The sequence below is a fragment of the Gymnoscopelus microlampas genome (assembly GCF_963454915.1).
Source record: "Gymnoscopelus microlampas genome assembly, chromosome: 14".
In the NCBI taxonomy this organism is placed as follows: domain Eukaryota; kingdom Metazoa; phylum Chordata; class Actinopteri; order Myctophiformes; family Myctophidae; genus Gymnoscopelus; species Gymnoscopelus microlampas.
The window spans coordinates 39,904,470-39,918,613 of NC_139951.1; the positions used below are offsets into that span (position 1 = coordinate 39,904,470).

Here is a 14,144-nt window from a genome sequence, read left to right on the forward strand (position 1 = left end):
AACAATAGGCTTCATTTGTGGTATGTAGAGTCTATGGGCGCAACATTTTGCCCATAGACTCTAGTCTATGGGCGCAACATTTTGCCCAGGCGCTGGACATTCTTTTTTACTGTCTTATGAGTCGGCCAGAGACTATTTAAGACCGTCTGTGACTGCTCTCTGTGCTGGTTCGTTGTATTGTCATGTTTCCGGGTCTCAATGTATTCCCCCGTGTCCTGTATTTCGCCCTTTGTTTGTTATTAAGTAAAGTCGTCGTTAAACTGTCCTCCTTGGTTTCCCGCCTCTACTTTCCACAGTCCAAAAAACACCCGGGGTCCCTGACAAGTAGGGCGTTAATTTACACAAACAAACACAAAAAGTTAGAATAAGGAGATACGAGGTTTCTACCCCGACAGTACTTAGTTACCATCCACCACCAGTGTGTACATAAAGTGTGACTGTGCTCTGAGCAGACCAGCTGCTCCCCACAGCCTCTTATACCAGCAGTCATCACTCCTGCAGTGGGAGAAGTCTATTAATCCATTCAAGCCGGGAACGCATCTGTGTCATTTTAAAGATTTATTTGGCTATTCAAAAATAGCAGATATACAAGCTCATAGCGCGGCACCGAGTGCCGCGCTATGAGCTTGTAGATCTGCTATTTTTTTTAAATGGTGAACATTTTTGCAAATCTTTGAATATATATATATATTATTTAAGCGAACGTTTTTAACCAAAATCTTTGCTCCTGGGAGCATATTTTGAGCTGGGGGGTCCGTGGCCAAATAAATATCATTTTGGGTGGTCCTCTGGGTGTTTTTTTCCCGGTCTTAATGGGTTAACCTGACGCAGCCAGGGTTCATCTTCTCCATTGATGGCTCCCGTGTCATTTGCACGCCCGTGTGTGTGTGTGTGTGTGTGTGTGTGTGTGTGTGTGTGTGTGTGTGTGTGTGTGTGTGTGTGTGTGTGTGTGTGTGTGTGTGTGTGTGTGTGTGTGTGTGTGTGTGTGTGTGTGTGTGTGTGTGTGTGTGTGTGTGTGTGTGTGCGTGCGTGCGTGCGTGCGTGCGTGCGTGCGTGCGTGCGTGCGTGCGTGCGTGCGTGCGTGCGTGCGTGCGTGCGTGCTGCGTTTTTTACACTAGCGCTAGCCCTGGCTGAGAGTGTCTCAGGCTCCAGAGTTCACCCGCCGTGTGTCCCGTGGAAAGCGAATTCTGTCGCTGTCGAGCGGAAACCTTGTATGTCCAAATCCTTTGCTTTTCAGGAAATGGAAAATAATAATAACCATGTGTTCCAAGTGGAACACAGGCTATTCTGTGTTCATATGGTCATTATATCCAAAATTATTATATATTATTATTATATCCTGTTACTTTTCAGGATAAAGTATCAAAAGTAGCAGATCTACAAGCTCGAAACGCATCGCTTCGCGCCGCGTTTCGAGCTTGTGGATCTGCTACTTTTGATGATTTCGTCTTGACACTGTGGTATGATCAAGTATAGGACATTAACTCTTTGCCTGTCACGACGGGATTTCTCGTCAAGTTCTTCTAAGGCGCAGCCTACCACTGACTGATTTGCGTTTTCTACCCGATGGCGCTGTTCGCTAACTTATGAATGATTCCTTGCCTGTTAGAAAAGGATAGATCCGGAATTGGCTTGTTTACTTCCTGTTTATTCTTTGTGGAAAACTTTATCTCCGTTCCTGTTGCTTTTCGTCAAAAACAAGCCACGTTCAACTGGCCACAACTATGCAACTGATTACCGTGACCGGGCAATTCCCCCCCCCCGTGCGTGTAATGATGAAAATATTCCATGATTTTTCAAAGGTTAGCAAAAACACTCGAAAATCGCTGGAAGTGGCGTGGCAAACGATGTGTTATTTTGTGGCAGTCAAAGTTAGAACATGGGGATAAGAGGTTTCTGCCCGACAACAACGATATATATATAATAATAATAATAATAAAGGACCGGTTCTGGACATACGAGGTTGCCGCCCGACTTTATTTCCCGATTTATTTCCCATGCAAATGAGACTTTCTGTCCCTAGCCGGCGGCGTCAAGAAGCTAACATGTTAAATGCCATCCGCTCGGAGCCGTCACGGAAGCGCCGTGTCCTGTGTGTGACCCGCAGCCAGGCAATCAACCTTTGAATCAAGCCTGCAGATTGCCCATAACACTGTTAATTTACTCTCTTCTCTCTCTCTTCTCTCTCTCCCCCGTATTCAGCTTCTACACGGTAAATGAAGTCCATAAGTTCCAGTACTCCAGGCCGGTGCGGAAGGGAGAGAAGGACCCGGACAATGAGTTTGCGGTAACTGACCTGTCTTTCATAAATATTTAGATTGTATATTAAAGTGGTTCTCATCATGTTGAGGAACCCCAAATTTAAATTTATTTATTTGGCCGCGGAGGACTTTCATCTGAAAATGTCTTTGAAAATATATTTGTGCCAGGGACACATCATGGTGTGATTTTTAATTCCACAGAAAAAAGTGTAAAGTCCAAATACCCATTGAGTATAATGGCATGAAAAGTCTTATGCAACCAGCATGAGGGAAAATAGCGACACCTGTCTAGGCCATTAACTCATTCAGTGCCAAACTTATTTCTGGCTTTATCACCCCTGTGCCAAAGCCAAAAATACATTGTAAAAAAAAAAGTGCTTAGGAGCCGAGATACAGCCTTTTTCAGTAAGAAGTTAAACAAGAAGTGAATGGAGCAGCAAATCTTCAAATCATCATATCTTGGGTTCTGAACATTTAAAAAAAGAAAATAAAAAGGTTATGACGTCGGCGACGTCATTGGCACTCTGGGCTTATGAAAAACGTGACGTCGGCGACGTCAATGGCACTGAATGAGTTAATGAGAACTGCAGTGTTTTCCACATCATTTCCAGTGGCGAATGCTTGCCGCTTGGTTCAGCACCATGGATAGCTCAGAATGTGTTCAGCACCATGGATAGCTTATAATGATTTCAGCACCATGGATAGCTTAGAATGATTTCAGCACCATGGATAGCTCAGAATGTGTTCAGCACCATGGATAGCTCAGGGCAGGGTGTTTTCAGCTCCATGGATAGCTTAGAATGATTTCAGCACCATGGATAGCTTATAGTGATTTCAGCACCATGGATAGCTTAGAGTGATTTCAGCACCATGGATAGCTTATAGTGATTTCAGCACCATGGATAGCTTAGAGTGATTTCAGCACCATGGATAGCTCAGAATGTGTTCAGCACCATGGATAGCTCAGAATGTGTTCAGCACCATGGATAGCTTAGAATGATTTCAGCACCATGGATAGCTCAGGGCAGGGTGTTTTCAGCACCATGGATAGCTTAGAATGATTTTAGCACCATGGATAGCTCAGGGCAGTGTGTTTTCAGTACTATGGACAGCTCAGGTCAGGTGTCTTCAGCACCATGGATAGCCGTCCATTACAGTGACTAGAAAAAGGCACGCTGCGGGCGTTTCGCCCCATCCTACGTGAAGCCCCCCCCCCCCAACTGCCCATATAGCAGATCTACAAGCTCACGAGTCCAGCTTGTAGATCGTCTATTTTCACTATTTTAAATAAAGAAAGGGATGGTTTTGGACATTCAAGGTTTCTAACCCGACTGCGACGATATTGAACAAGCTCAAGAGAGCTTCCAAATTGGATATTGTGTAATAACCGAAGTATACAATAGGGCTTAAGTGTTTAGCTTGAGAATGACCAGGTCACGTCCAATCAACCTTTAGTCGCTCTCAACATGAGAGTTAACGAGCTAAATCAGACTTTTTTTTACACTAAGAACGGAACTGCTTGTACTGAGCATGATTGCTCATGCTCTTATTCAGCACACACACACACACACACACACACACACACACACACACACACACACACGGTTGTATTACTATACTTGTGAGCAGATCAGCGTTTTAGGACACTCATTTTATGAATTTGAATGAGTTTAACCGTAAACCTAAAGGCAGATATAGCAGTTCACAGTTTAAATGCATAGAAATAGTAATCTAATGATAAAGTAATACATAAGTAAACCAATAATCTAATAATAATAACCAATACATACGTAAACCAAGAACCTCTCATCAGCTTGTACATTGAAACTATACACACTATAGGATGCCTGGCATCTTGTCTACATAACATGCTCGCGACGCGTTGTGAGCTTGTAGATCTGCTATTTTCAAACATTTTAGTACTTTTACTTTTGGTACTTTAAGTACATTTTGATGCCAATACTTTAGTACTTTTACTCAAGTAAATTTTGAATTCTGGACTTTTACTTGTAACAGAGTATTTATATATTGCAGCATTGGTACTTTTACTTAAGTAAAGATTTTGAGTACATTTTCCACCACTGTAAATAGCCATAACTCTTTCCTTACTGTAACTCTAACCTGACCTCTAAATGACACACACACACACACACACACACACACACACACACACACACACACACACACACACACACACACACACACACACACACACATACTGTACTGTACTGTACTTCCCTTGCTATACAGTATGTGGACAGAGTGGGAGGATTCTGGCCCGGGCCTATAGTTGTCAGGGATGCTTTTATACGACATGACACATGGAAGCTGTTACGACTCATCTGAACAAAACCAAGCACACACTGGGCCTAATTCACCATATCTCCCCCTGACCCTGTCTGTCTGCTAAAGCATGGGGCCAGTAATTATACACAGACTGGTGCCGTGTCGTTTTTACTGTGTCTACTGTGTCTTCTGACACGCTGACGTTAAGAGAAAAGGCCTGATCCGCGCACACACACACACACACACACACACACACACACACACACACACACACACACACACACACACACACACACACACACACACACACACACTATCACACTATCACACTCACACATGTTTAAGTATTACTATACTTATGAGGCCAGCAATGTTTTGTAATGGCTATTTGTCATTATAAACTCGACATCATTTTTTTACACAAACCCTAACCTCGTGTCACCAGGCTTTCCACCACGGAGGAGGAAAGCCTGGTATTCATTCTAAAACTGAGCCAACCCCTAAACCTATAACCCCTAAATACTAGCAAAAACCTGAATATTTTCCTAACCTACAACGACCGCGACCGGGCAAGGGGACCTACCGCAGTATCAAGAGTTCCACCACCAGGTTCTGGAATAGTTTTAACCCGGCTGCTGTCAGAATGCTGAATGAAGCATGAGCCCTTTTCAGCAGCCTGACAACAGGTGGTACTGCCCAGCTGGTTGCAGACTTTTCTGGCTCTTCCTGAACACACCTGTGGATTATTATACCAGGAAAAAGACTTGGACTTATGAGGAATCCTACCAGCGGAAAAAAAAACCTTCAGTTGTACAGTTTGTGACAAAAGCTTTAGTCAAAATGCTAATCTTAAGAAACACATGTTGATACACACAGGAGAAAGGGCTTTAAATGTACTCTTTGTGGCAAAAGCTTTAGTCAAAATGCTAAAGATTACTTTTTGTTGCTCTCCTTCATGGAGCTACTTGCGGATTATACCAGGGTCAGTCCACCCTTAGGTGAACATGCACTGACCCTCTGCACCTTAACACATTCCATGCCAACGGCTAATCTCAGAACGTCCATCGTAGTGCCAAGCTATTTCTTACCTTTTTTGTTTTTTTGATTCCGTCATAGGCCCCGCTAAATCCGTTTAAAATCCGCGTTCATTTGGTTCGACACAAACACGGGACCCGACCGAACAAAACGCTGAAAACCGTGCCGCGATCCGACACTGCATTCTGGAGAACGAGAGGAAAACGCTAAAATGGTGTATGCGGAGAGAAAAACAACAAGCCAAGATAATGGCGTCCAAAGTTGATCGCTAGACAGGAAACGGAGGCGGGACAAAAACCGGAAACAGTATTATTTCGTTTCCGGTCCGCCCCCTTCGAAACCGGAAGTGCAAAAAAAATCCGGAATCTGCACCTGCACGATTTAACATGGGAAAACACCCGCCCCGTAGGACTACGGGAACGGCAGTTAACGGTTGGATTTAACGGCCCGTAGGACTACGGGCCTGGCAGTGGATGTGTTAATCCCCATGTATAATGCACAAACTTTTATTTTATTTTTTATTATTGCGCTCTTTTTCTCTCTAAGCACCTTAGCGTCTATAAGCATATCATGCACAGTATACATACATTGCTGCTATGCTCAGGCACCTTAGTTTGTCTCTTATCTCAGGTACTTTGTAAATATGTAGATAACTTGTTTTTGGCCTTCTATTGTTCTCTGTTGATCTCCTTCCCACTTAACCCCCTACCCCTCTTCTTTCTCTCTCCCAACTCTTCTTTCTACGGAATTTAACGTTGCGATGGGAGTGTTGTACAAAAACGAATTTCACCCACTTTTTTACCTTGTAAACCTGTGATGTGACAATAAACCTGATTCTGATTCTGATTCTGATTCTAACCGTAACATCGACTCTGAAAACAATTGTTAACCATGAAATGAACGTTTGTCTTGGGTTTGGGTCCAGTAAAATCACAGTCACAAGGTTGATTTATCAAGTTCTGCTATACTTGGACATCCGGCCCTCATATATGTAGTTAGAACTACATACACACACACACACACGCACAGAGCCCCACCACCGTTCCTTATTTTCAATGTATTTCCTTGGCTGAAGATGCAGTGTAGGAGGGAGTCCCTCTCGTTTGAGCTGTTTTCAGCCACAGCGTTAATGAGCTTCCGTCCGTCCGTCCGTCCGTCCGTCCAGAAAAAGAGGGACCAAGGGACAATTACTGGTCATCCACACATAGAACCCAGACTCCCCTCTTATATCGTCACTGTAGGGTGGAAACCTTGTATGTCCAAAACTGCTCATTTTTTCATCATTTTTAACGCATCTGTGTAACCACTTTATCCATATTTTATACTTTGGCTCTTCAAAAATAGCAGATATGCAAGCTCGCTATGAGCTTGTAGATCTGCTATTATTTGAAAAAATCATGTCTTTTTTGTTTTTTTTAAGCAAACTTTTGTAACTCAAATCTTTGCTTCTGGGGGTCCCTGGAACAACATATTTTGAGAGGGGGGTTCGTGGCCAAATACATATCATTTTGGGGGTCCTTGACATGCAAAAGTTTCAGAATCACTGATATAGCAAAATACATTTTTTAACAGCTAGGATTTAGAAGACAAGATTTTTCAAATCTTAGTGCGGCACCGAGTGCCGCACTATGAGCTTGTAGATCTGCTATTTTTGAATAGCCAAAGAAATCTGACATGACAGAGAGATGTTCCCGAATTGAATGGGTTAAATAGTGAAAATAGACAATCTAGCTTGTGGATCTGTTATTTCCACTGCTTTTGTGCGACACTTGTATGATTGAAGTAGGGCATTCGTTTACGGAAATAAATACAAAAAACACGTACAAGTTGAAATATGGAGATACAAGGTTTTCGGTCCGACAGCGACAATACACTCCCTCCCCCCACCTGCCTGCCTGCCTTCCTTTGATGTGTCGTTAATAGTGAACGGCCAGCGCTTCACCTCTTCCTCCCTTTATTACACGTCCTAAAGCTCATTAAAAAGTAATGTGTGGAAGAAGCAAGCTGATGGCGTTTTCTTTTTCTTAAAAACTGTTTTTTTTTCTTTTGATTTCTTTTCTTCTCCCCATATTACATAAGTTTTCAGTGTTGATGAATCCACCCGCTATAACAGATTTTTAGGATCATAAAAAATATTTATATAATGTAATTATAATAATAATTGGTCCTTAAACAAGTAACTGCAGTGGGAGGTGTGAGATAACACCGATCTTTTTGACAGGTTTTTTTCCCCACAGCTTCTTAATTTGAAGTTTAACAACATATCCTATTCATATACTGTACAGCACGGCGCCTGTGTTTTAATCAGCAACTATATCTTCTTCAACTAAGCTAAGTTTAAAAAAAAAAAAAAAAAGGAACTACTTGCATAATATTTAGTCATACCTTGTTACCAGGGACGTCACAGGCTCTCAGAACGTGCGGACTATACCCCTTACTTTACACTTTGGCTATTCAAAATAGCAGATCTGAGCTTGTAGATCTGCTATTTTTGAAAAAGCGTGAAAAACGTTTGTAACTGTCAAATGTAAACAAATTCTGTATTTTCAAAATGTTGCGTTTTTGGGCAGATTTTGTTACTTTTTTTTCGTGTTTTGGTTACTTTATTTCGGTGTTAGGGTTAGGTTATTTGATTATTATTTCTGCCTGATTTTACCAATTTATTATCATTTTTTTCTTTTTTTTTAAAGTGGGGGGTATGAAATCACGGATCTGTGAGAGTGAGTGTGTCGCGTCGTACGCACAGTGAATGGCCGTGACGCCCCTGCCTGTTACAATGGTGGGCAACCATGCCTTTAGGATTGACAGGTCGATCTCAGGGCCTATTTTGGTCATTCGTGCAGAGCAATTTGAAAACATCCGCTCATATGTTCCGCCGTCCAATCACGGCCATGGTTTGAAGGTGAACCACAGCGAATCAGATTAGAGGAAGCGTATCATAGCTATGACCCTGGCAGCATATCAATGCTTAGGTGTGTTTATGTGTGATTTATACGTGGTTGCGCCTGGTGTCACACTGCGACGCGTTGTGAGCTTGTAGATTTGACTCTTTATGGTGCACGACACCGGGGGCGCATTAACCCATTAAGACCTGGAACTGTGTCATTTTTAGATTTGAGCTAAAAAGCATTATTTTACACTTTGGCTATTCAAAAATAGCAGATATACAAGCTCATAGTGCGGCACCGAGTGCCGCGCTACGAGCTTGTAGATCTGCTATTTTTGAAAAATCGTGAAAATGTGTGCAAATCTTCTGAATATATATATTTTTAAAGCGAACATTTTTAACTCAAATCTTTGCTTCTGGGGGGGTCCCTGGAACAAGATATTTTGATGGGGGTCCGCGGCCAAATACATATCATTTTGGGGGTCCTTGACATGAAAAAGATTGAGCACCACTGATATAGAAACAAATGTTTTACAGAAAACTGTTGAGATTTAGGAGACATGTAGAATCGGCGTCATGTCTCAATGGGTTAAGTATAAATCAGGCCTCACCTGTTTAGTTCTGGGCTGCTGCTATACGTTTTACCACAGTTGATGAGACCAGACAGTATAGTGAGAATGAGTTCGGGAAGAAAAGTCATACAATGTGTCCACACAGAATGGGGAAGAGAAAAAAAACGTCATGGTGTTGAATGCATTTGTCTCACATGTAATAACTGCACTGTGATAGCAGAGAAAGGGAACATTTCCAGAAAGGGAAAGACACTTTCTGACAAAACCACCAGTCATTTGACACAGCGGTGAACTGAATAAAACAAAACATGAACGAACTTAAATGTCAGCTATAGCAGCACAGCACAGGCTGTTTTTAGGTGTGCGCACCGGGAAAGACCGGGAAAGTATCTGTGTCATTCTAGATTTCTTTGGCTAGTCAAAAATAGCAGATTTACAAGCTCAACAAGCTGTAAATCTGCTATTTTTTTATAGCCAAAGAAATCTAAAATGACACAGATGCGTTCCCAGATTAAATCGCTTAAATATGATTTACACTTCGTCATTGCATCCCGAAAAAAGCCGATCTACAAGCTCACAAATGAGCTTGTAGTTCGGCTATTTCCAGCATACGATGGTAGTATAAATGTGGCATTATATATTGGCCACCTAGACAAAATTGTGACAGATAAGACCACCTTAGAGAATTGAAACTGCTGCTAGCAACCTGACTTGAATGGAACTGGCAGCTGGTTCCCACGCAGTGCCAACACTGGCAGGGTGAGACACCAACTGTTGTGTGTTGCTGCAGCAACAGGTTGTGAAATTGGATTTCTTTAATTATCTTTCTGCTGGCTGATTTTGTCTTCATATTTGATTTTTTTAAGTCCAGTAAATACCTGCTTGGAATATTTATTTATTTTCAGGATAATAACAGTCCCAATATATTTATGCCGTGATGTTGTATTGCCAAAGAAACTGAAACTGAAAACTGAAACTTCATAACTGAGAAAAATCCTTATTTTATAAAACGAACATTTGTAACTCAAATCTTTGCTTCTGGGGATTTTAAAAATGTCAGTTTTTTGCAAAAAACATATGTTGCTATAATCAGCGGTCCTCAAACTTTTTTCATGTCAAGGACCCCCAAGATTATATTTATTTGGCCACGGACCCCCATCTCAAAATATGTTGTTCCAGGGACCCCCCCAGAAGCGAAGATTTGAGTAAAAAATATAAGATTTGCACAAATGTTCACGATTTTTCAAAAATAGCAGATCTACAAGCTCATGTGTGTGTGTTTTTGTTTGCAGAACATGTGGATCGAGAGGACCACCTACACCACAGCGTACAAGCTGCCTGGGATCCTGCGCTGGTTCGAGGTCAAGTCAGTCTCCACGGTGAGTAGTGGTGCAAAGTGACTAAGTACATTTACTCAAACACTGTACTTATAAGTAACATTTTGGGGTGCTTGTACTTTACTCGAGTGTGTCAATTTTTCAATACTTTATATACTTTGTGGAAATGATTATTACAAAACGTACATTAACCAATTAAAGCCCTATTTCAAACTTTGTCTAATCGAAAATAGTCGATCTAGAAACTTGTCGCAACACAACCCGTTTTGAGGCTGTAGAGCTGCTATTTTCACCTTAAAATGGGACATTATTTTGCAGAACGAGTAGTACTTTTCCTTGAGTATATTTTGATGCCAGTATGCTCTTGTACGTTCACTCAAGTCAAGTTCTGAATACAGGCCTCGTACATAACAGCATAATTTCTACATTGTGTTCTACAAAGATCGGAGTACTTAGTATTCCCCCACTAACGGTGAGCGATGTGATGCAGGGACCGGGGTGTGTGTGTGTGTGTGTTTGTGTGTGGGGGGGGGGTGGTGGTTAGAGTCCTTTCTTCCTCTAATCGGATGAGGATCCGCCGGGCGGCCCTGTGCAGCATAGGCGATCGATGTCATTTGTCCACTTAAGCACTCGGTGCGGTATCGCAGTTGTTGCCAGTTTCCTGGGCTAACTTCTGTGTACGTTCACCCTCACTGTGTGTGTGTCAGAGAGAGAGGGGGGGGGGGGGGGGTGTAGGAGGGGTGTGGGGTACATTGATTTAGGGCCAGTACTGTTTAAAAGGGGGGATTCAACACACAAAAACAGCCACACACAGCAGAAACACTGATACAGTGGAGAGAGAATGGGGACCAGTGGGGTCCAGAACTCACTTACTGTTGACTTTCCACTTTTAAAGGATTATCTGGATTGGCCTGTATTGAAATTGAAAACCTGTAGCTGTTCAGGGCTTGTTGGTCTCGGTATAACAGTATAGCAAATGGCTATAATAACCACTTACAGTAGGCCCTGTTTTATACCGTGGCTGTTTGAAAACGGCAGATCTACAAGCTCACAACGCATCAGGATGCAACACGTTTTGAGTTTGTAGATCAACTATTTTTTGAAAAAGTTGGAAAAAGGTTTATTTTATTTTATTAAGTACTTGCAACATTTCAATATTATAATATTGAATGAAATTATTCATAAACAGGAGCCGATCTTTGCTCCATGTCTCTCCCCATATCTCTCCCCCTGTTTCTTGTCCATCTCTATGAAACTATAAAATAAAGGCAGAAAAAGCCTAAAAAATTACACAAAAAAAAACATTTCAAAATCATGATATAGAAGGAAATTATTAATACACAGGAGTGGGTTCACACATTCCACGCTTCTTTCCCCTCTTTTGAAACTGCTCTTATATACAGGTTTATTGTTTTGGCTGTCCTTGTTTTTTTGCCTAATTAAAACCCATCAGGCGGCGTGCTGCTATTTTGGGTTGACACGGTGTCAGGGAGAATGCCAGCCGCGGGATGACAGAGGATGCGGGGGACCGGGAGGAACAGAGCTATCAGTTGACACACAGGAGTGGGTTAGCGTTATCAATCAGGAGCCCGGGACCGCCGGACGCATTCCCTTTTAACCCATTCAGACCGGGAACGCATCTGTTAGATTTTTTGATTTCTTTGGCTATTTTTTTTTTATTGTGAAAACATGTTTTACTCAAATCTTTGCTTCTGGGGGTCCCTGGAAAAAAACATTTTGAGATGGGGTCCGCAGCCAAATACAAATTCTTACAGTATGTTGCTATACCTTTATCAGTGGTGCTCCAACTTTTCCATGTTAAGGACCCAAAATATGATGTGTATTTGGCCGTGGACCCCCATCTCAAAATATGTGGTTCCAGGGACCCCCAGAAGCACAGATTGGAGTAAAAACATCTATATACACTATATTCAAAGATCACACATTTTGACTATTTCTTTTTCAAAAATAGCAGATCTACAAGCTCACTCGGTGTCGTGCTATAAGCTTGTAGATCTGCTATTTTTGAATAGCCCAAATAAATCTTAAAAATGACACATATGCGTTCCCCGGATCGATTGGGTTAATGTGCCGTTATGTTGTCCACAAACAAATGCACTACTTAGCGTAATTAGCCCGGATGAGCACGCCGCAATCAATTATGCCATTTGTCGCTTTGATTAGTCCCTTTCATGTCACCGCTGCTGAATAGCCTGTGAAAAGGGCACTCCCTCTCTCTCTCTCTCTCTCTCTCTCTCTCTCTCCTGTCCTCCCCCGGGTATATCTCCATCAAGCACTCACTCCAGACTCTGTAAGTTCTGAGAGGGTTCTAGGGTTCCATTTGTCCCCTCTCAGAGTTAAATTAGAGTAAACGTTTTACAGTGTAGATTGGGGTTCTTCCTAGAGATATGGAAAGAAAGGTATCAAATGGAGGTTTGTGGCCTATAATGCATCAAAATGGAGATCCTCCTTGACATTAAAAAGGTTGAGAAGCTCTTGATTTATCCATCCCACATATCTCGCTCAGATCTATCCCTCTTTTCAGGGCGACAGGTTTCTCTCTCTCTCTCTCTCTCCCTCACCCGCCAGTGGTGTAAAGTAACTAAGTACATTTACTCAAGTACTGTTTTACTACTCAAGTAAAAAAATTTACTTTACTGGAGAATTTCCAATTGTCTATACTTTTACATCTACTCCACTACATCTCAGAGGCAAATATTGTACTTTTACTCCACTAACATTATTTGAAAACTTAAAGTTAAAAGTTACTTTGCAGATATAAATTATTACATTATAAAACATACATAACCACTTTAGCTACTATTTTATACATAGGCTATTTGAAAATAGCAGATCTACAAGCTCACAACGCGTCGCGATGTGACACGTTGTGAGCTTGTAGATCGGCTATTTTCAAACATTTTAGTTCTTTTACTTTTGGTATTTTAATACATTTTGATGCCAATACTTTTGTACTTTTACAAGAGTACATTTTGAATTCAGAATTTGTACTTGTAACAGAGTATTACTACATTGCAGTATTGATACTTTTACTTAAGTAAAACATGGGAGTGCTTTTTCCACCACTGCTTTTCAGGGTGACATCTCTCACTCCTTTCACTCACTCTCAAAGGCTTCTCCCTCCCTCCCTCCCTCCCTCCCTCCCCAGGGTCCTCTCCATGGAGCATTGACTCCAGACTCTCAGTGGTTGTATCTTTTCCCAGGCCTCCTCAGCCTCTCTGTGGGGCTCACACTGTGCTCTTACCCCCTGGGGAGCTGGGGTACCCCCCACCACCGCTCTCTCCTTCTTCCCACACACCATGCAGCCTGCCTGGCCAGCTACTGTAGCTCCCTCTGATCACTACGGCCTCAGATCTATGGTTGCAATGCTAGACCACTTAAAGCCCTGAAGTCACACTACAGTGTCGCGTGTCGAAAATAGCTGATTTACAATTTGCAATGAGGTGTTTGTGACCTAGTACATCATTTATTAGGTAATTTAACCTCAGTTCGATATCATACGCGATGTACGTACATTACATTACAGTCATTTAGCAGACACTTTTATCCAAAGCGACTTACAATAAGTGCATTCAACATAGGTACAGTAGGGAACGAAACTACTAATCACCAGAAGTCTTAAGTGCATTTCCTGCAAAGACAAGCAACCAAGAGTATACCTAGTGCTAAGGTAAAAGTGCAATATATCAGCTACCTACTGTCTTAAACAGATGAGACAAAATAGCAAAATCAAATGAGCAAGAGC

The 14,144-nt window shown here is 42.0% G+C and overlaps 1 protein-coding gene across 2 annotated transcripts in view; it reads left to right on the plus strand.

Annotated features, from left to right (window-relative positions):
- The window catches only part of dock1 (dedicator of cytokinesis 1), a 480,313-nt gene that overhangs the window by 406,277 nt on the left and 59,892 nt on the right, over positions 1–14,144 (plus strand). For both annotated transcript variants that reach the window (XR_014602336.1, XM_084079253.1), the window contains exons 43-44: positions 2,203–2,287; positions 10,334–10,420. Coding sequence is in view for 1 of the 2 variants with exons in the window: in XM_084079253.1 (XP_083935379.1) it covers positions 2,203–2,287; positions 10,334–10,420 (172 nt within the window). In the remaining variant the exon portion in view is untranslated. The remainder of the gene's footprint in view (positions 1–2,202; positions 2,288–10,333; positions 10,421–14,144) is intronic.